The sequence below is a fragment of the Rana temporaria genome, chromosome 10, assembly GCF_905171775.1.
Source record: "Rana temporaria chromosome 10, aRanTem1.1, whole genome shotgun sequence".
Taxonomy (NCBI): Eukaryota; Metazoa; Chordata; class Amphibia; order Anura; family Ranidae; genus Rana; species Rana temporaria.
Window position 1 is genome coordinate 15,065,814 of NC_053498.1, and position 23,867 is coordinate 15,089,680.

Sequence of the window (23,867 nt, forward strand, 5' to 3'; positions counted from 1 at the left end):
CCCCTGCGTATAACACGCAGGCACAGTTTACCCTCTATCTTCAGGGTAAACAAGTGAGTGTTGTACGCCAATAAATACAGTATATGAATTTTCCATTTCACAATGGTTTTTATGAACAGTAATATATTTATCATATGTGTCCTTCAAACCTTTATGAACAATTTAGATTTGTTTAAGAAAAAGATTATTTAGGTGCTTGAAATCACTTTATTTTTATTTTTTTTATATCATTTTTGTTTGCATTTTTTTATGAATTCGGATATATATATATATATATATATATATATATATATATATATATATATATATATATATATATATATATATACAGTCAGGTCCATAAATATTGGGACATCGACACAATTCTAATGTTTTTGGCTCTATACATCACTACAATGGATTTGAAATGAAACAAACTGCAGACTTTCAGCTTTAATTTGAGGGAATGTACATCCAAATCAGGTGAATGGTGTAGGAATCACAACAATTTGTATATGTGCCTCCCACATTTTAAGGGGCCAAAAGTAATGGGACAATTGGCTGCTCAGCTGTTCCATGGCCAGGTGTGTGTTATTCCCTTATTATCTCATTTACAAGGAGCAGATAAAAGGTCCAGAGTTAATTTCAAGTGTGATATTTGCATTTGGAATCTGTTGCTCTCAACTCTCAATATAAGATCCAAAGAGCTATCACTATCAGTGAAGCAAGAAGCCATCATTAGGTTGAAAAAACAAAACAAACCCATCAGAGAGATATCAAAAATATTAGGTGTGGCCAAATCAACAGTTTGAAACATTCTTAAAAAGAAAGAACGCACCGGTGAGCTCAGCAACACCAAAAGAGCCGGAAGACCATGAAAAGGTTAGAATTGTGTCGATGTCCCAATATTTATGGATCTGATTGTGTGTATATATATATATATATATATATATATATATATATATATATATATATGTATATATATATATATATATATATATATATATAAATATATATATATACACTGTGTCTACTCTCTTCATTTCTTCATTCATATTGTAGCCCTGATCTAGGGGAGAAAGAATTTCTGGACAGGTATTACTGGAACATATAATAATTCACTCTAGAAGCCCACTCTCCAGTCTGATAGTAAGCTGGATCCAGTGGGGATCATGCTCCCAGTAAGATGCAGGAGGTATTGTAGGGGATAATTGTGGGGTGAGATTGTGGGTGGGTGGGATTGTGGGGTAGGTTTGTAGGGTGGGATTGTGGGGTGGGATTGTGGGTTGGATTGTGAATGGGATTGTAGGGTGGGATTTGAAAGGTTAGACTCCCTTACCCATGCAACATTCTATACACTAGAAGAGTGTGTACTGTACTCCCCTAGAGTGATGAGTTCCCGTCACCAAAATGTCATAATATTTGTAAATTGCATTGCAATCAATTTAAAAAGGCAAATTTACAGCCCATCTGTGTTTCTAGACCCCTCCCATCCCCTGGAAACTAGTTAACAAAACATTTTCCTAATACATGTTTATATATTGCATGCTTGTCATGTACTTGGATTGTGAGCCTGACGTGTAAAAGAGAATCTCTCTTGCTGCACCGGCTTGTGGGACCCTGAGGTTGAGACAGTAGCCACAGAAGCACAGTGACACCAGAGTGACTAGGATAAGTCCAGTATTTGGTATGGCTGGGTGCTCGTGGCTGGTGATGCAACAGGCAGACTGGCAGGGCTGGGTAGACCAGAGCTGTGGCAGGCTGAATTGCAGGACAGGAACCGGTGCGATTTGCAGAGCAGAACTTCTGCAGGCAGAGAAGCAGATGCAGAGTCAGGCAGGCCAGGTCAATAGCATTCAGGTGGAAAAAGGCAGAGGCCTCATACACACAACCGAGTTTCTCGGCAAAAAACAGCAAGAAACTTGCTTTTTTTTTTTTATGCCGAGGAAACCGGTCGTGTGTACATTTTTCGATGAGGAAACTGTCGATGAAGTCGTCGAGCCAAAAAAAAAAGCATGTTCTCTATTTCCTTGACGGGAATGGAGAAAATTGGCTTGTCGAGTTCCTCGACAGCCTAACAAGGAACTCGACAAACAAAACGATGTGTTTCGCCCGTCGAGTTCCTCTGTCTTATGTATGAGGCCAGAGAAGCAGGCAGAAGAGAAGTCCAAAACAAGCCAAAGGGGAGATCAAACAGACAAGGTTAGTGAGAGCAAGCCGGGTTCAAGATCAGAAGTCAGCACAGGTAACAGGTTTCAGACACACAGAAGCTGCAAACCAAACAGCAAAGAGTCTTTGGTGCACTCACTTTAAATAGCCCCTTTGGCACCAATGTTGGTGACAGGAGCACGTGTGCGCTAACGTGTCTATGCCTTTCCTGACAGTGCTGTTCTCTCCAGTATTGTATTGTGAAGACATACCTGCATGATGACACGTCACCAAGGAGAGAGAAAGGAGAAAATACAGAAGATGTGCATTAGGGAGGTTTAGACATCTTTTAGAGGGTGCATGTGTGAAAACAAAGGTGGCTGGAAAAATTCCCAGGGGGACAAAAACATTTTGAGAATATGGCAGGGAGATCTCACCATTTAAATATTTCAGACTTTTTTGAAGCCAGGAATAGTCTCAGCCCACAAGGCTCCACCTATAATAAATTTCTAAGCAAACTATCCCTTTCATGTAGAATAACTATTTATAAAATCTTAAAAAAAATCTTTCCCCGCAGAGACTGTGATATCCACTGAGTACACCATTCAAGTTAACCATGAAGTGAAAATCCCACAGACTATGTGTGCAATTGTGCCTTGTAATTTCACTGCTGACAGTAGAGGGAAATTCAAAAATTCGAAAGGATATTGGAAGGCAAGATTAGGTGTCAAAGTAGCTTCTACTGACAGGTCTGAAGTGACGAAGCAAAACTTTCATGCATTCGGTAACCCTGATCTTGGTGACTGCACCTTGAAAATCACCAATGCCACGAAGGAAGACAATGGCTCTTACTTCTTCAGATTTGTGGAGAAAGAAGACGGTACAAATAAATATAATTATTTAAATGATCAAGTAAAGGTAGAGGTAACAGGTGAGTGCAAATGAAAGTGTAACTAAATCCAATAGCACAAATATAATATATTGTATCTTTTCAACTCCTTAGATGTGGATAATCATTTTTATTTTTTCATGCTATAAACATTTGCATCAAGTACAGGAAATACCTGTTGATCCTGCCTGAAATCTTCTTGTCACTCCCTGTGAACTGAAAGAGAAAAACAATGTTATCTTCTTATATAATGTCCCATCCCTCATATAATGGAGATGAACAAAAGCAGACATTTTTGCAGTCCAGCCTGGATGTCAACTATAGCTGCCTCTATAAATATAGTACAAATAAGTGGTTGTTGTCACTCTAGGACAAGAGGTTTGCATTATTATTAGATAAAATACAGAAAGAAACCTTGTTAAAAAACTAACAAACCCATCACATCTAAAGGCAGCTAAGCTGCAAATATTAAATTCGTTCTTGGGTTTCAATACTCAATAATGTAAATGTTATGTAAACTTCTGTAAAGTTTACAGTTGTGAGGACAATAGGAAGTGAAGGCAAATCTTCCAACGGAAATTCTGGTGACAAGAGTTTAAAAATTTAGATTTATGCACTCTTTAAAAAGATTTCCTTTTATATCCTGCTGTGTCTCTGGGACTGGAAGTGAAGGGATATCTCCCAAATGAAAATATTTCTTATTCTAGATGTGCTTTAAGTGATTCAGTTTCATACTCCCTTCAGGGGTTCCAGGGGTTTGGATTCCGCTGGTTACAAACCCCTGATTTAAAGTGTTTTCACAGATTAATTTTTTTGGAAAGTCTACAGTCAAGTAATTAAGTGGGCGTATTGTTATATTTATAATGCATTATGTCATTCATTGGTTTATCAGCTACTCAGGGTCAGTGCTTAGAGAAGGTCCTTTAGCACCTTTAAGGTGAAATGCCCAAAATGCAACCCTTCTCCATTAGCTGTGAACTATAGACATGTGCATGCGTTTTCATCCAAATGCATTTTCGTCCAAATTTTGGGTATTTTCGTTATCGTTTTAACAAATGAAAATGAATGCGCAGAATCCAAAATCCGAAAGATCCGACATAAAAAATGCTTTATTTTTGTTTTCGTTGCTACAACAGTTCGATATAGATAGGAGATTCGACATGACGCTGACAATAGCAATCTGTGTCTATCGAACCTACGGTTGAATGTGCCTAACCTAACTCTATTAGTCCGAGATTATTCTACATAGAGAGGAAATATTCAACATAGAGAGAAAAGATTTGACATGATAGAGACAGTGTTGGGGTAGACCATTTGACATGAGAGGAAATATTCACCATAGACATACATTCGACGAAGCAGCAAAAAACATACAAACGTTGAATCTGTCATTGAAGGCTTATGGTGTCTTTCGAAAGTTCTAAGAAGATTCGACAAGAAGCTAAACTGTACGACGCCGCAATTGTACATTTCCAGGTCAAATACTCGGCCCATAGGTTATATAAGAATTCGAATGTTGGTTAACTAGTAATAATAAATTATAAATACAATTATTACTAGTCATACAACATTTGAATTCCTCTATAGCTTGTGGGCGGAGCATTCGATCGGAAATGTACGATTGCGGCGTCGTACAGTTTAGCTGCTCCGTCGAATCTTCTTAGAACATTCGACAGACACCATAAGCCTTCGAAGACAGATTCAACCTTAATTAATTCGGATTTTCGGACGAATACGTTTCTTAACGAAAAAAATAAAATAAAAACGAATTTCGGGAGTAACTAAATAAATGTATTTTTCGGAAGAAAACAAAATTACTAAACAAAATATTTCAGCGTGCACATGTCTAGTGAACTACCCCGTCAGGAAAGATTGCAGATTCTACCTTTTTTTTGCACTGCCCCTCTTCGTTAGCTGTGAACAACATCATCAGGATAGGTTTCTCGTTCTGCTCTTTTATGCCCCACCCCCCTATCCTAGAAGTTCCCAAGGCCGTTGTCTTTTCTGTCCATCCATTGGTTGGTCCAGCCCTGATATATCTGCATACTAAGATTTTACAGATCAAAGGCAAGGACTGCACATCACATAGCACAAAAATGTATCAAAGTTATAAATGGGTTACCGTTATCCCTGCATCTCACCCATGTAAAACCGTATGCATCACATACTAAATATTACATGAATTTAAAGCATTATTTACCTGCATATGTAAAGGGTTAACTGCAGAGTGCCCCCCCCCCCCCGAGCCCCAGTGTCAATTACTGTACTTCTAGTAGAGAGATTGTCGTACCAAAAGCTGGAAATTCTCTGTGCTTATGTGTGTTGGACCATAAGAAGTGAGGCTTGGTTTTGATGGGTGTAGAATGCAATGTGTATTCCTTCAAGGGAGCATATACGGTACGTAATGAAGATATTGTGTAGAAGGACCATGTTCTCATCCTAGGCTGCTCTCTGATCACATGGGACACAGACAGCAATAAAAACTTAACAGATGGTCTAACCCTTTCTAAAAAAAACAAAAGTTTTTCTTTCACCTTTACATTTTCTGAATGTTTTTTGAATATGTTAACATTTTACTACTCATCTTTCTCTCTTAGACATTAGAGAAGTAGATGGCTATTCTATTCAGGTGGATCAGACTGTTACTGTCCAGAAGGGTCTTTGTGTCACCATTCCTTGTACATTTACTGCTGATCACATGAAATCCTTTACCGGCTCTAGAGGTCACTGGAAGACGATATGCCAAGAATTTGCAGCCTCCAGTGACAAGTCAATTGTTGGTACAAAGCCACATTTTCAGTTAATGGGAAATCCAGATAATGGAGATTGCACACTGAAGATAACTGACGCCAAGGAGCAAGATTCTGGAACGTATCACTTTGCATTTGAATATGGGAAAGACAACAACCGGAAACACAGCTATATATCCAAAATTATAACAATACAGGTCACAGGTAGGCTTACTGTCCAAAAAAGTAAACTGCTTATTTTAAGCCTAGGTTCACATTGGTCCGATTTGGCATGTCAAATCTCATGCCTAATCTGTGGCTATTGCCGGCAATAGCACAGTCTGAATCGGTGCGACGCCGACTTTGCACCGATTCCCAAAAGTAGTTTCTGCACTACTTTTGGTGACTTTGGGTGTGATTTCAATAGACATCTGTGCAGAAACCCTCAGGCCTCGTACACACGACCGTTTTCCTCTACATAATCTATCAAGAAACTTGGTGGCAGAGCTTTTTTGCCGAGGAAAACGGTCGTGTGTATGCTTTTGATCGAGGAAACTGTCGAGGAACTCGACGAGAAAAAAAGAGAACAAGTTCTCTTTTTCCTCGACGGGAGTCTCAATTTCCTCGCCGTGTTCCTCGTCGGGCTGGTTTTCGACGAGAAACACGAGCGTGTGTATGCTAAGAAACCCACGCATGCTCAGAATAAAGTATGAGACGGGAGTAAAAGTAGCGTTTGTAATGGAGATAACACATTTGTCACGCTGTAACAGACTGAAAAGTGCAAATCGTCTCCGACCAAACTTTTACTTATCACGCAGTAACATGAGATTAGCAAAAGCAGCCCCAAGGGTTGTGCCAGTGGAATTGAACTTCCCCTGCCGTTGTATGTGTTGTACGTCACCGCGTTTGAGAACGAGGAGAATTGGTCTTGACAGTGTGTACGCAAAGTAAGCTTGTCAAGTTTCTCGACAAGCCTAACAAGGAACTCGTCAAGGAAAACGGTGTTTCAATTACGACAAGTTCCTCGGTCGTGTGTACGAGGCCTCACAGATGTCTGTCAAATCGCCCCCGAAGTCGGAACTGCATTGCCTTGTTGAAATCATAACAGTTCCGACTTCAGCAGAATTTGCACAATATACAATATATGCAATATACAAAAGAACAGCGACAATTTAAAAATGTGGGTTATTTAAGAAAGGCAAATCCACTTTGCACTAAAAGTGCAAACTACAAGTGCAAAGTGCACTTAAAATTGCACTTGGAAGTGCAGTCACTGTAGATAAGAGGGGGACATGCAAGGAAGATAAAAATACAGCATTTTAGCTTGCACATGATTGGATGATAAAATCAGCAGCGCTTTCCCTCATTTCAGATCAAGTGCACTTTCAGTCCAATTTTTAGTGCACTTTGCACTTGTAGTTTGCACTTGTAGTGCAAAGTGGATTTGCCTTTTGAAAATAACCCCCAATATCTTTTACTTTTTGCTATAATAAATAGCGTATTTTTTTTTTAAAACAACAACAATATTTCTTCCTCAGTTTAGGCCGATATATTTTTCTACATATTTTTGGTAAAAAAAATCGCAATAAGCGTTTATTGATTGGTTTGCGCAAAAGTTATAGTGTCTACAAAATAGGGGACAGAATTATGACATTATTATTGTTATTTTATATTTTTTTACTAGTAATGGCCGCGATCTGCGATTTTTATCGGGACTGCGACAAATATGGTGGACAGATCGGATACTTTTGACACATTTTTGGGACCATTGACAATTTTATAGCGATCAGTGTTATAAAAATGCACTAATTACTGTAAAATTGTCACTGGCAGGGAAGGGACTAACACTAGGGGGCGAGGAAGGGGTTAACTGTGTTCCCTCTCTGTGTTCTAACTGAGGGGGGATGGGACTTACTAGGGGAGATGACAGATTACTGTTCATACATTGTATGAACAGACGATCAGTCATTTCTCCACTAAGAACCAGGATCACACACAGATCCCAGTTCTCGCTGTGTCACAAGCGATCGCGGGTGCCTGGCGGGTGCACTCACATCGCCCACTAGTCCCCAGGGGACATGTATAAATGCAAAAAAAAGTTTTAAAGACAGCCGTTTTTTCGGGAGCAGTGGTTTTAAATGACTTTTTATCCTTCAGAAATTACACTTTGTGCATGGACAGTTCGAAACACGGGAAACAAGCGCTGCTTTACAGGCATACTTTACACACTCCCTAGGTACTAAATTTAAAGGAATATTTCACTTTATTGTTTCACTTTAAGCATTATTAAAATCACTGCTCCCAAAAAAACGGGCATTTTTTAAAACTTTTTTTGCATTGATACATGTCCCCTGGGGCAGGACCCAGGTCCCCAAACACTTTTTATGACAATAACTTGCATATAAGCCTTTAAAATTAGCACTTTAGATTTCTCCCATAGACTTTTCCAGGGTGTTCTGCGGCTTTTTGAATTTGCCGCGAACACCCCAAATAGTACGCTGTTCCAGGAACAGGCAATGTTCAAGTCGGACATGAGTTTGACTCGAACTTGAAGCTCATCCCTAGTCACAAGGCTAAAAGAGTAACGAGCCCAGTAGTTGATATTTGTCAATACCAATAAAAGAAATGCATTTATCTTGACATAATATTAAATCTTATCAATAGCATCTTTTAAAACCTTTAAAATGTTTTTTTTGGGGTGGGGCTTCTTGTAGGTGTTAATGAAATACCTGTAATTTCGGACCCCGGAATACTGACCGAAGGTAAAAAGGTGACGATAACATGTAATGAACCCAACGCACTAATTACATGGAAGAATCAGACGGGAATATGGACCAATTCAAAAGACCTGACATTTGTCCCGACTCGGAGTCACCATCAAACCTCATTGACCTGTAAGATGACCTTCCCATCATTCAAGAGTTATACCCAAAAAGAAATAACATTATATGTTCAGTGTGAGTATAAAATATGTGGCTGGGGAAAAAAAACAGCAGCTAAAATTTAGCAATTTTTAAATAGAGTTTTTCATCTCACCATTTCAGTATAATAAACGCTAACGATCGGAAATTCCGACAAGAAAACCGTGGATTTGTTTCCAATGGAATGTTGGCTCAAACTTGTGTTGCATACACACGATCACACAAAATTCCGACCGTCAAGAACGCGGTGACGTACAACACTACAAAGATCTGCAAAAAATTAAGTTCAATGATTACGAGCATGCGTCAAATTGATTCCGTTGAGCATGCGTGTTTTTTTGCGCGTCGGAATTTCATACAGACGATCCGAAAAGGAACTTTTCCTATGTGAAAAATAGAGAACCAGCTCTTAAATTTTTGCTGGTGGAAATTCCGACAGAAAAAGTTAGATGGAGCCTTCACATGGTCGGAATTTCCGACCAAAAGCTCACATCCCAGAAATTCAGAAATTCAGAAATTCCGACAAGAAAAACGTGGATTTTTTTCCGACGGAATGTTGGCTTAAACTTGTGTTGCATACACATGGTCACACAAAATTCTGACCGTCAAGAACGCGGTCACATACAACACTACGACGAGCCAAGAAAAATTAAATTCAATGCTTCTGAGCATGCGTCGACTTGATTCCAATCGTGCATGTTTTTTTGTGCGTTAAAATTGCATACAGATGATCGGAATTTCCGACAAGAACTTTTCTTGTCAGAAAAATTGAGAATCAGCTCTCAAATTTTTGTCGTCGGAAATTCCGACAGAAAAAGTCAGATGGAGCCTACACACTGTCGGAATTTCAGAACCAAAAGCTCACATCGAACTTTTCTTTCTGTGTACGCGGCATTTGGACTAAAATGGCATTTTTGTTTTAGTCCCATTTTAGTCTTCTGCAATTGTTTTAGCTTGAGGCCCCGTACACACGACCAGTTTCCTCGGCAGAATTCAGCTTCCGACCGAGTTTCTGGCTGAATTCTGCCGAGTGTGTACACTTTCGGCCGAGGAAGCCGACGAGGACCTCGGCGAGGAAATAGAGAACATGTTCTCTATTTCCTCGTTGTTCTATGGGAGAACTCGGCCCGCCGAGGTCCTCGGCGGCTCCAGGACTGAACTGGCCGAGGAACTCGATGTGTTTGGCACGTCGAGTTCCTCGGCCGTGTGTACGGGGCCTCAGTTGTATTTAGTCAACTAAATCTCCAGCACATTTTAGTCGACCAAAACTAATTTTAGTCATCTAAAATCTAATGAGTGTAATTAAATTGTAATGCATTTGTTAACATTTCTCTACAATTTCCAAACTCATTATATACTGCTGGAGTGAAAAAGTGAATATGTTATACATTATGGAATTGAGGTATGAACATGCACTACAGACTAGTGTTAATTTTGAATTCATATTTAAGTTTAGTTTTAGTCTTTTGACTAAAATGGCATGTTAGTTTTAGCCCCATTTTAGTCTTTTGACTTGACGTGATTGTAGCCGTATTAGTGCAATTGTGACAGAGAAAATTGAGTACTGTCCGTGATACTTTTTTTATTTACACTAACATACAATTTTTCAGGCCAAGCTTTCGGGGTGTTTTCCCTTCTTTAAGGTCCAAGCAGTACTGATTCACAATTTTTTTGGCAGAATGTTAAAACAAAACAAGAAAAAAAAAATCTCTGCGGGAAAGGAGGAAAAAAGAAAAAAGAAAAACAAGCATATGCAAATCAATGGTAATAAAGATAGCAGCAGTTAGTGAGATAAGACAGTCGGTTTTCTGTATATCGAAGTGTGAAGCTTGTCATCCAGGATGTATACTAGGAAGTTGGCATGTGTCTAGGAAGTTGACATGTGTGTTCGAAAAATCAATTTTTAGTTTGATAGATGGGTGAAAAGTGTTGATCAATGAGAAGAATTGGTTTAGATTTTCTTCACCTTCAGTCCATATCATAAAGATATCATCAATATAGCGATAATATCTGTAAATTTGAACTAAGAATGATAATTATTTTTGACACAAAAACGAATGGCCTAAATTTAGATATTGGTTTCCTTACCCATTATACTACAGTTTTATGACCCCCTCTGTGACTAGCATTCCCCCCCCCCCTCAAGTCTATAGCTCTCCCTCTGTCTTATCTCACTAACTCTGCTGCTATCTTTATTACCATTGATTTGTATATGTTTGTTTTTCTTTTCTTCTTTTTCCTTTCCCTCTTGTTTTGCTTTAACATTCTGCCCAAATAATAGTGAATCAGTACTGCTTGGACCTTGAAGAAGGGGAACCACCCCGAAAGCTTGTCCACGAAAAATTGTATGTTAGTGCAAATAAAAAAAAGTATCACGGACAGTACTCAATTTTCTCTGTCACAATTGCACTAATACGGCTACAATCACATCAAGTCAAAAGACAAAAATGGGACTAAAACCAACATGCCATTTTAGTCAAAAGACTAAAACTAAATTTTAATATGACTTCAAAATTAACACTAGTCTGTAGTGCCATTTTAGTTTTAGTCGTATTTTAGTAATCTCAATTGTTTTAGTCGTATTTTAGTTGAATACAATAGTTTTCTTTTAGTCTACTAAAATGTTTTAGTCGTTTTAGTTGATGAAATTAACAATGGTTTTTATGTGTCCCTGTGATAATACGTTGATAATTTACTATGTGGAATACGGTACATTTAGAACTTATGTTTTTTTTTTTCTTCCCATGTACTACTTACTTTGTATATGGACCTGCTAATGTACCTATATCACCACGGACCTGTCAAAATATATTTTTCTCTTATTAAAATCAATAAAGAGATATTGAAATTAGGGCAACAGATTCCAAACTCTGGAGCCCCTATCTGAAGGAGTACCCTGTTTGTGTCTCACCAAAGCCATTGTGGTTTACTTACTAAAATTTGGTGCACCTCTGCATAGAAACCAACCAGCTTCTAGGATTTTTTTCCAAAGCTTAATTGAACCTACCATGGCTACCATGCACAGCTGAACCAGATTTTACTCCCCAGTTTTGGTAAATCAATCCCATTGTGTCCTGTCTGAATGTAAGGGACTTTCTTTAACTACAAACTACTGATGAATCAAATCCAGTGCTTCAGTCATTCATGTCTCAAATTTTCCGTTTACTGTCTGTATAACACTAGGGCGACTTCCCGTAACTTCCCGTTAGGGAAAGAAACCCTTTCAAATTGAGGGAAAGTAGTGGAGGATTTGTCTTCTATTCCCTGTCTGCTGACTTCTGATCTTCCCTCATTGTCAGGGAAGATCAGAAGGCGCCTTGGGGGAAACATAGAGGCTGAATCTTACAAACGCACAATACAGATGGCAATACAAACCTGGTAGAAAGTTTTACCATTCTTTGCTATAGCCAAAACAAAATACACTTTGGCTTTGGACTCTCACTTCTACCATGTTGCAACAAGCAAATTAAAACTTCCCCCTGAAAGTGTTTGTTTTATCTTTGAGTGTTCACCGGTAGGTTGAATCACCCACCAACCTCTTATATCTCTTGGAGAACCAACTGGTGAGATGTCCTGGCAGTAGACATGTGTACATGTGTGATTTATTTTGTCTCTGAATTTCCTTTTGTTCCAAAAAATACATTTGTTTAGTTACTTCCGAAATTTGTTTTTATTTATTTTGTTTTGTTAAAAGTACAATCGTCCGAAAATCCAAAATAAATAAGGTTGAATCTGTCAATTGAAGGCTTATTTCTATAGAATGTTCTAAGAAGATTCAACGAAAGCAGCTAAACTGTACGACGCCACAATCGTACATTTCCGGTCGAATGCTCCGCCCACAAGCTATAGTAGAATTCTAATGTTGTATGACTAGTAATAATTATAGTTATTAATTATTATTACTAGTCAACCAACATTAGAATTCTTCTATAGCCTATGGTTGGAGCATTTGACCATAAATGTCCGCTCACAGCAATCTTATGTTTTTAGCTGCTTCGTTGAATCTTCATGTCTCTATAATGTTGAACCTTTTCTCTCTATGTCGAATAATCTTGGACTAATAGAGTTAGGTTAGGCACATTCAACCGCACGTCGAATCTTCTATCTATATTGAACTGTTGTCGCAACGAAACGAAAATAACAATTTTTTTATGTCAGATCTTTTAGATTTCGGATTCTGCGCGTTTCTCGCAGTAGTCTGTGTCTCTTCTCCTTCTGGTAGTCCACAGGTCTTAGCTATATTTCCCATTTACTACACTATTTTACATTCCAATTTCGGCAGTGAAGGGTGACACTATCTTTTTTTTTGTAATGGCTGTATAGTTTTAATTTGTGTAGGTAGCTGGGCTCCTTTGCTGGTCCAAACTCCTAGGTTAGATCAGCGCTAAGTGATTCTATCATTATTTTAAACCCCAAATCAAAAGGTACTATATGCATGTTGCCTGTTTCTGCTCTCTTCTCAAACATCTTCCAGTATACCTATATGGGTGTCAAATGCCCAAAGCTGTTTGGTTCCTTCTGCCGGCCCTACATCACTATTTTGACCTACAGTGACATGGGAGCCGGAGAAAGAAACATTAACATGTAAAGTTTTTTTTTTTTTCAAGCATGGCTTTGGTTTTGGGTATTAAAATAATGACTGATTCAGTTTAAATTGTACTATGGTAGCTACAGAATAATTAGGTGACAAAATACTGATCATCTGATGAAACTATACAGGTGAAACTCGAAAAATTTGAATATCGTGCAAAAGTTCATTTATTTCTGGAATGCAACTTAAAAGGTGAAACTAGTATATAAGATAGACTCATTACGTGCAAATAAAGATAGTTCAAGCCGTGATTTGTCATAATTGTGATGATTATGACTTACAGCTCATGAAAACCCCAAATCCACAATCTCAGAAAATTAGAATATTGTGAAAAGGTGCAATATTCTAGGCTCAAAGTGTCCCCCTCTAATCAGCTAATTTAGCCATAGCACCTGCAAAGGGTTCCTGAGCCCTTAAATGGTCTCTCAGTCTGGTTCAGTAGGAATCACAATAATGGGAAAGACTGCTGACCTGACAGTTGTGCAGAAAACCATCATTGATACCCTCCATAAGGAGGTAAAGCCTCAAAAGGTAATTGCAAAAAAAGTTGGATGTTCCCAAAGTGCTGTATCAAAGCACATTAATAGAAAGTTATGTGGAAGGGAAAAGGGTGGAAGAAAAAGGTGCACAAGCAGCAGGGATGACCGCAGCCTTGAGAGGATTGTCAGGAAAAGGCCATTCAACAGTGTTGGGGACTTTCACAAGGAGTCAGTGCATCAAGAGCCACCCCACACTGACAGATCCTGGACATGGGCTTCAAATGTCGTATTTTTTCTTGTCAAGCCTCCTGAACACCAAACAACATTAGAAGCGTCTTACATGGGCTAAAGGAAAACACACCTGGTCTGTTGCTCAGTGGTCCAAAGTCCTCTTTTTCTAATGATCTAATTTTTAAACCAAGGACGCAGAGTATGGAGGAAGAATGGAGAGACGCACACTTCAAGATGCTTGAAATCCAGTGTGAAGTTTACACAGTCTGTATTGATTTGGGGAGCCACGTCATCGGCTGGTGTTGGTCCACTGTGCTTCATTAAGTTTGGGGTCAATGCAGCCGTCTACCAGGAGATTTTGGATCACTTTATGCTTCCTTGCACAGACGAGCTCTATGGGGATGCTGACTTCATTTTCCAGCAGGACTTGGCACCTGCCCACACTGCCAAAAGCACCAAAACCTGGTTCAATGACCGTGGGATTACTGTGCTTGATTGGCCAACAAAATCATCTGACCTGAACCCCATAGAGAATCTATGGGGCATTGCCAAGAGAAAGATGAGAGACATGAGACCGAACAATGCAGAAGAGCTGAAGGCCACTATTGAAGCATCCTGGTCTTCCATAACACCTCAGCATTGCCACAGGCTGATAGCTTCCATGCCACACCGCATTGAGGCAGTAATTGCTGCAAAAGGGGCCCGAACCAAGTACTGAGTACATATGCATGCTTTTACTTTTCAGAGTCCAAATATGTACAATCCTTGTTTTATTGATTGCATGTAATATTCTAATATTTTCTGAGATTGTGGATTTAGGGTTATCATGAGCTGTAAGCCATAATCATCACAATTATGACAAATCACGGCTTGAACTCTCTTGCTTTGCATGCAATGAGTCTATCTCATATATTCGTTTCACCTTTTAAGTTGCATTAGTGAAATAAATGAACTTTTGCACAATATTCAAATTTTTCGAGTTTCACCTGTAAATGTCTGGTTCTAATGTGTATTGATTTACATTTGTTTCTGTTTATATTACAGATCCACCTTCCATCATTATTACCACACCAGGTATTGTAGAACATTTCATAAATGTTACTGCTTTCACTCTTTTATATAATTATACATATGAAACATTGCATAACAAGTTGTATATCTTCTGTAAAGCTTGCATGTGGTGCTCTCGGTTCCTTTTAACATTTTCCAGTGTCTCCCCATCTCCTGTCGCAAGAAGCCCATTGTTTACAGAGCTCAATAGCTCAACCTGCATTTTTATGCACACCTGGAGAAATAAGTTACTTCAATGATTTATTTTCTTGTCAGGAGTATTCATATCAGTTAAACGGTGCTCAAAGAGTCGCCATTGGGCTGGACTTTAGAGGCATAGAAAACAATGTGAAAGTTTGAAAAAATAACAATTTATTGAAAAAAGTACATGGTATAATCATAAATATAAAATTATACAATTTGTACAGTGAGCCCTTGTGCATCAACGCGTTTCACCGTTAGGCTTCTTCAGGAAACAGTCAAGGTTCAAAGAAGTAACAAAAAGAAAGAGAACGAGTCTCACTGTCCGGTGGTCAAAACGTTTTAGATCAAAAATATCCAAAATATATGGCGTTCCGAAGGACTGCAGAACAACAATCAGTAGATCCTGTTTACATCAGAATTTGAGCATTGCTGAGCAGGGTCATGTGAGCCTCATATATGACATCAAGCAAGGGACCATATCAAAGAGATCCCAAGTATAGAGGAGAATAACCGACACAGAACTCCTGTATGCTGATGGGGTATTCAATAGCCCAGTTTTACATAATATCCAAAAAGGAAGAATATCAGTGATATGGCGTGTGGGTATGCCCCTGGTCTGCCAGACTGTCTCCCAGGGGCATGCCCGAATGCCATATCACTGAAATACCACATTGTTTTCTATGCCTTTGGCCCAATGGTGACTGTTTGAGCACCGTTGTTCTTGTTTCCCCTCTAAAATTTACAGATGTGGCATGGGAGAGCACCTCCAATTGTGTTCAGGTCTAGTGGCCAATTTATAGTCCCAAGCGCTGTCACATGACTAAGGCAATGACATTAACCCATCTTACAGGCTCAGATACTAGCTGATAGTTTGGTGCCAGCTGTGATGGATAAAGGCATGTTGGGCGATTACTGAATAAATTCTGATAAAGTGGGATGGAGAGGGGTTCACAGACATGACAGTGCCTCTTTAATAGCTGTTTTTTTCTGTCATACAGAAATGCAAAACCACATCAGCACTGACCGCACCACAAATCAGGAAGTGACAGTACAAGAAGGAAGCTCACTGGCTCTGAAATGTTTGGTGGACAGTAACCCAGAAGCTCAGGTGACCTGGATGAAGGGCGAGAAGAATGTGCTCAAGAAGGGCAACGGGAGTGAGGTTATGCTCTATCTGAGCAAAATACCAACCAGTGGGGCAGATAAATATCATTGCTTGGCTGAAAATAATCTTGGGGCCATGAATAAAACCATCAATATCATTGTACAATGTAAGTATATGTACTGTAACAAATATATAAATTAACGGTGGTAGGATTATAAGGTATCTAATTTCTAATGTACTGGGAGCATCATCCCAAACAATATAGAAAGTGATGCAGATACAAAATTAAAGGGACTTTAAATATGTCTAGGATATCATCCTGCATATCACTAACATAAGCAAAACGTGATCGTGGGCACAAGAGGCAGATCAGGGACGTGTGCGTGTGTAAACACATAAATCCCTGTTCTGTGAAGAAAGGCAGATCGTGAGTTTCTAATAGCTGGGAATCTGTAATTTCCTCTAGGTCAGTCTCATCCTCCAACAGATAGAAACACACCTAGGGAACACAATTAACCCCTTAGTGTTAACCTCTTCCCAGCCAGTGAAATTTTTACAGTTATCAGTGCATTTTTATAGCACTTATTGCTGTAAAAATGACAATGGACCCAAAAATGTGTCAAAAGTGTCCGATGTGTCCACCATGTCGACTCTTTTTCATGTATCTATAATGTCGAATCTTTTCTCTGTATGTCCAATCTTTTCTCTTTATATAGAATAATATTGGACTAATAGAGTTAAGATTAGGCACGAAAACCAAAATAAAGCATTTTTTTATGTCGGATCTTTCGTTTTTCGTTTTCTGTGCTTTCGTTATGGTTTGTTAAAACGATAAAGAAAATACCTGAAATTCGGACGAAAATGCATTCGGATGAAAACTAATGCACATGTCTATTGATTATATGTCACTGCGTTTTTCACTATTAAGTACAGGCGTCTGTAACACTATTTACCACATCAGCACTGCGCTTTAAAAGCTAGAGCCATTCCTACTTCCATCCGCTCTAAAATCATTATCTCACCTAGGTGAAATAAATCAGGTAGTGGCAGCTGCTTAAATTAATTATTTAAGGGCGTAAAAACTCTATACTCACTCACAGGCAATATTTGGTCCTATTGCGCAGATTTATTTTTCACTTTCATACTTTAGTATTATTTTGTATTTTGAATTCAGTACAATATATAGTGTGGAACTCACATTTAATTAAATAACTGCATATGTCTATTTTATTGTAGCAGACAATACAAAGTATTTTGTGATTGCTGGTGTAGTCGGAATTGCTGCCCTCTTGTTGGTTGCTGTAACACTGAAGCTTCTGTTGCGTAGCAGGTAAGATATTATTATATGTGGGATGATAACTTTTTTTTGGCAAATAAACTGCTATAACCAATCAGAAGCTACCTCAAATAAACATTTGTTTTAAAGTAATGGGGTTACACCGTTTGTTATTTTACAAATTACGTAGAGATGAACTAAAGCTGACAAATAGTAATCATGTCTTCTTTTTTGTTTGTTTTTTGTTTTTTTACTTGGTTTAGTCAAAGGTTAAAGAATAAGATACAATCTAAATTAAATATATTGATACACATCTTACCTCTTGATGAAATGCCTCCAGTGACAGGGATAGAAATATGGGGCCAGATTCAGGTACAAATGCGTTATGCTGCGGCGGCGTAATGTATCCCATTTACGTTACACCGCCGCAGGTTTACAGCGTAAGTGCCTGATTCACAAAGCTCTTACCTGTAAACTTGCGGCGGTGTAACGTAAATCCGCTCGGCGCAAGCCCGCCTAATTCAAATAGGGCGGGCACCATTTAAATTAGACGCGCTCCCGTCCGTCAAATTATCCGACGTGCATTGCGCTAAATGACGTTGCAAGGATGTCATTGGTTTCGACGTTAACGTAAATGGCGTCCAGCGCCATTCACGGACGACTTACGCAAACGACGTGAATTTTAACATTTAGACGCGGGAACGACGGCCATACTTAACATTGGCTAGGCCACCAAGAGGGCAGCCTTAGTTTTACGCGGCGTATCTCGACAGAAACTACGTAAATTTAGAGCGACGGGTAAATCGTACGTTCGTGAATCACCGTAACTAGTCATTTGCATATTCTACGCCGACCGCAATGGAATCGCCACCTAGCGGCCGGCCTAGAATTGCATCCTAAGATCCGACGGTGTAAGTCAATTACACCTGTCGGATCTTAGGTCTATCTATGCGTAACTGATTCTATGAATCAACCGCATAGTTACGACGGGCGGATCACAGAGATACGACGGCGTATCAGGAGATACGCTGTCGTATCTCTTTTGTGAATCTGGCCCTAAGTCTTTATACAACCCATGCCTTCAGTAGAAGGCATGTGTACAAAAATTATAAAAACAGATGGTCAGATTGGTTTCCAAGGCTACAAACAAGAATATCAAATTGTTCCTAATTTTTTTTTATACATTTTTATTTAACCACTTGCCGACCGCGGCACAAAATTTTACTTCGACAGAATGGCACAGCCAGGCAAACGGGCGTACAGGTATGTCCCTTAAAATTTTCCGCCGTGTGGTCGCACGACCCTGCCACGATCTCTGTGACCGCGCCCGTGGGACCCGCGGACTCAATGTCTGCCGGTGTCCCGCGATCGTGTCACGGAGCTGAAGAATGGGGAGATGTCAGTGTAAACACAACATCTCCCCGTTCTTCCTAGTGATATGTCACTGATTATCTGCTCCCTCTCATCGGGAGCAGTGATCAGTGACGTGTCACTCATAGCCACTCCCCCTAACAGTGAGAATCCTAGTGGTTAACCCCTTCCCTGCCAGTCACATTTACACAGTAATCAGTGCATTTTTAGAGCACTGATGGTTGTATAAATGTGAATGGTCCCAAAATAGCGCCAAAAGTGTCCAATGTGTCCGGCATAATGTCGCAGTCACGATAAAAATCGTTGATCGCCGCCATTACTAGAAAAATAAATTATTAATAAAAATGCAATAAAACGATACCCTATTTTGTAGATGCTATAACTTTTGTGCAAACCAATCAATAAACGCTTATTGAGATTTTTTTTTCCTCAGTTTAGGCTGATACGTATTCTTCTACTTATTACCAAAAATAAGTAGAAGAATACGTATCGGCCTAAACTGAGGAAATTTTTTATATATATATATTTTGGGAGATATTTATTATAGCAAAAAGTACAAAATATTGTTGTTTTTTTTTTCAAAATTGTCGCTCTATTTTTGTTTATAGCGCAAAAAATAAAAAACGCAGAGGTGATCAAATATCACCAAAAGAAAGCTCTGTTTGTGGGGGAAAAAAAACGTAAATTTGGGAGCCATGTCGCACGACCGTGCAATTGTCAGTTAAAGCGACGCAGTGCCGAATCGCAAAAAGTGCTCTGGTCTTTGGCCAACCAAATGGCCCGGGGCTGAAGTGGTTAAAGAATTCAATGAGATCACAGAAAACTGATCAAAAATATTATCAGCCATGGAGGAATATTTTTCATTGCCTTATTACAGAGACATTGCATACATCGATATTCTTTGGTCTGTCGTGTGCTTTGTAGAGTAATCTATACTAATACAGACAACTTGCTGTTTTTTTCCCCCTCCATATTACAAAGAGAATATCTGTCCACTGGATAGGACCAGGGCTTTTTTTCAGGGGGCCTGCTCACCACAGACACTTGTAAACACAGAAGTCTGGTTTCTGCCCTCTGTGCGTAACCCCCTGAACTCTGCACTCTGTATGTAATGCAATCCTGGTATTTAATGCCCCTTTAAGACCCTCCTACTGTTCGTGGAATTTGACTGACCACACCCACTTTTTTATGTGATTTGGAGGGTGTGTGTGGGTGAAAGGGTTTTGGGGGGTCGTGGTTGAGTTCCAGCACCTATTGCTTGAGAAACAAAGCCCTGGATAGTACCATCTCATAGAATTCAAATTTTTAATTAAACAACAAAACCAATAATAAACAAATGACCAAGGGGGAGGACAAGGAGGAACACACTAAGGTTGATAGTCCCCATAATTGGGGCCCAAAATGTGTGACAAAAGGGGGACAGAAAGTCCTTTGCTGGGATTATGTGGAGAAGAAGATCATAACATGGCTATTCAGTTCAAATCTAGTAAAATGTAGGGAAGAAAAAAAAAGGGGGGGTGGCCAAAATAAAATGGGGGCCATCAGGGAACCAAGGCAACCACAGTGTGTCCACAGAGGTAGAAATGTAAAGAGAATTGCCCAACATTTCTCTCACTCCACTCCGGCCATCAATCTCTTGCCTTCTTCACAATCCATTAACATATGCCAATGTTGCCAAGTCTTGTGAAAAGTTTCTTGCATGTTCTTTTGAGATTTAATTCAATATATACTGTGTATATGAGTGAGTGGAAAACGTATATAGCGCAACACATGCAAACTGAATCGCTTCTGGGCGCTTGTATCCATTCCGTGAGTGAAACCCTTTGACCTCAGAAGAGATGGGTTTTAATCTTTCTCCTGAAGGCCAAGTGGTCCGACTCCAATCGAATGGTGGTTGGTAGAGCGTTCCACAGTCAAGGTCCCTGGACTGCAAACCTTCGATCTCCTTTGGACTTGTATCTGGCTTTGGGTATCTGGACAAGGTTTTGATTGGTGGATCGCAGAATACGATTGGGGTTGTGAGCTTTTATTTTTTCGCATAGTTATTGGGGGGGCGTTTCCTTGAATGCACTTATGCATTAGACAGAGTGCCGTGAAAGTGATTCTGTCTTTTACTGGCAACCAATGAAGGGATCTCAGTGAAGGTGAGATTGATTCCCATGTTTTTTTTGCCAGTCCCAAGTTGAGCGGCTGTATTTTGAACGACTTGCAGACGAGTGATTTGGTATTTAGGGAGTCCGAGATAGAGGGCATTTGCATAGTCAAGTCTGGAATTGATAATTGGTCCCACCACGACTGCAATATATATATATATATATATATATATATATATATATATATATATATGTATACATACACAGTATACACACACAAGCACATCAAATGTCTGTTAACCGTTTGTTATATTTAAAATTTACTATCTCAAAGATATGATGTGGGTTAAATGAAAGTTATTTGACTAAGAGTGAAAGTTCTAATATAATAACATTTATTAGGAAGTAGTTGAAAGCATCTATCTAATACACAAACATCTATCTATAGCAGGGATATGCAATTAGTGGACCTCCAGCTGTTGCCAAACTACAAATCCCATCATGCCTCTGCCTCTGGGTGTCAAGCTTGATGCTGTCAGAGTCTCGCTATGCCTCATGGGACTTGTAGTTTGGCAACAGCTGGAGGTCCGCTAATTGCATATCCCTGATCTATAGTCTTATACCAAAGGAGGAAATAGTAGGTTAAAATACAAGAATACAAGTATATTCATCAAAATACAAACAGCAAACAAACAAACATATGACAAGCAGGTATACCTTAAGCGCTAGGAGATGATATGATATTTACCTCTAGTGATGGTCCTGGGCCCACATCAGACTCATGACTCCTCTACTCTGTCTGTTATTCCCAAAAATATAGGCCCATCTCTCATTGACTTGAATAGGGCCACCCTGATTGGTAATTATGTTGGCCATCTCCTCCCTGCGAGCGTATCTTCGCCAAGGTTGGACAGTTTCCTCTTCCCTTAATTTAGCATAGCTCAGCCCCTCGATAGCACCTCCTCTCTTGGGTTAATGAGTTAGTGATAATTAGTTTGAAGAGAAATTAATTATAGAGAAGGTCATCACCTTCTCTTGAATGGGGCACTTACATATGCATGGACAGGGGGAAATTGTCCATTGCTGAACAGATCAAATAAATATTCTCAACATATCAAACACCCTTTGAAATGGATAAATGGTTGGTTAACCACTTCCCGACCGCCTCATGTAGATATACGTCGGCAGAATGGCACGGACAGGCACATCAACGTACCTGTACGTGCCTGCCTAGAGGTGGGTCGGGACCCCCCCCCCCGCTACACGCGGCGGTCGGGTTCCCTCGGGGAGCGATCCGGGACGACGGCGCGGCTATTTGTTTATAGCCGCTCCGTCGCGATCGCTCCCCGGAGCTGAAGAACGGGGAGAGCCGTATGTAAACACGGCTTCCCCGTGCTTCACTATGGCGCTGCATCGATCGAGTGATCCCATTTATAGGGGAGACTCGATCGATGACGTCATTCCTACAGCCACACCCCCCTACAGTTGTAAACACACACTAAGTGTACACTAAATCCTACAGCGCCACCTGGGGTTAACTCCCAAACTGCAACTGTCATTTTCACAATAAAGAATGCAATTTAAATGCATTTTTTGCTGTGAAAATGACAATGGTCCCAAAAATGTGTCAAAATTGTCCGAAGTGTCCGCCAAAATGTCGCAGTCACGAAAAAAATCGCTGATCGCCGCCATTAGTAGTAAAAAATAAATAAATAATAAAAATGCAATAACATTTTTTTACCAAAAATAGGTAGAAGAATACGTATCGGCCTAAACTGAGGGAAAAAAAATGTTATATATGTTTTTGGGGGATATTTATTATAGCAAAAAGTAAAAAATATTGCATTTTTTTCAAAATTGTCGCTTTATTTTTGTTTATAGCGCAAAAAATAAAAACCGCAGAGGTGATCAAATACCACCAAAAGAAAGCTCTATTTGTAGGGAAAAAAGGACGCCAATTTTGTTTGGGAGCCACGTCGCACGACCGCGCAATTGTCTGTTAAAGCGACGCAGTCCCGAACTGTAAAAATACCTTGGGTCTTTAGGCAGTATATTGGTCCGGGGCTTAAGTGGTTAACAAAGAGGACTACAAGGCCTTTACCTAGCTAATGAATTCGGTCTTGTCAAGTCTACACACTCAGATGGTATCTCTTCTTTGCATTGAATATTATGACAGTTAAATAGCAGAGCGTCTCCCATAACACATCAACACCCAACATTCCTGCAAGTCAAAAGGAACTGTTAAATGAATTAGATCTTCTCATTCAAAGCTTGTCATATATTTACATCTAGCTAGGTTAAACCCTTACTAACAACAATATTACATACACACTAATCTTATTTCTTATTCTAAACTATATATATATATATATATATATATATATATATATATATATATATATATATATATATATATATACAAATATTCACAGTAGCTAATGGAGATTACTCATAAACTCCTCATAAAGCTCCTCATGTTACTCACACCAGTCATTTGTACATTGTTAAACTCTTAGGACCAAGAACACTGAGGAAGAAAATAAAGCCAAGAATCACATCTCTACAGATAACCAGTATGATTGCAAACCAGACGACTTGTATGAAAACACAGAATTTGGCAGTGATGCTAAAAAGGTGAAGTTAATGTTATTAATGTAAAAAAAGCTTGCATTAATGGATGTTTATATATGCCTTCTATGCATTTTGTTTTAGATATTATTTTTCAAGAAGCATATTTCATGTTCTTCAGTGTGAAGCAATTTAAAGCAATAGTAAATAAAAAGAAAACAATAATACAATAA

The 23,867-nt window shown here is 39.2% G+C and overlaps 1 protein-coding gene across 2 annotated transcripts in view; it reads left to right on the forward strand.

Moving 5' to 3' along the window:
- The window catches only part of LOC120916353 (sialic acid-binding Ig-like lectin 12), a 33,005-nt gene that overhangs the window by 6,238 nt on the left and 2,900 nt on the right, over nucleotides 1-23,867 (forward strand). Inside the window, exons 3-9 of one of the 2 annotated variants that reach the window (XM_040327268.1) lie at nucleotides 2,705-3,058; nucleotides 5,614-5,970; nucleotides 8,460-8,702; nucleotides 15,012-15,041; nucleotides 16,220-16,492; nucleotides 17,563-17,656; nucleotides 23,583-23,700. In XM_040327268.1, coding sequence (XP_040183202.1) covers nucleotides 2,705-3,058; nucleotides 5,614-5,970; nucleotides 8,460-8,702; nucleotides 15,012-15,041; nucleotides 16,220-16,492; nucleotides 17,563-17,656; nucleotides 23,583-23,700 — 1,469 coding nt within the window. The remainder of the gene's footprint in view (nucleotides 1-2,704; nucleotides 3,059-5,613; nucleotides 5,971-8,459; nucleotides 8,703-15,011; nucleotides 15,042-16,219; nucleotides 16,493-17,562; nucleotides 17,657-23,582; nucleotides 23,701-23,867) is intronic. The other variant, XM_040327269.1, reaches the window with a different exon arrangement.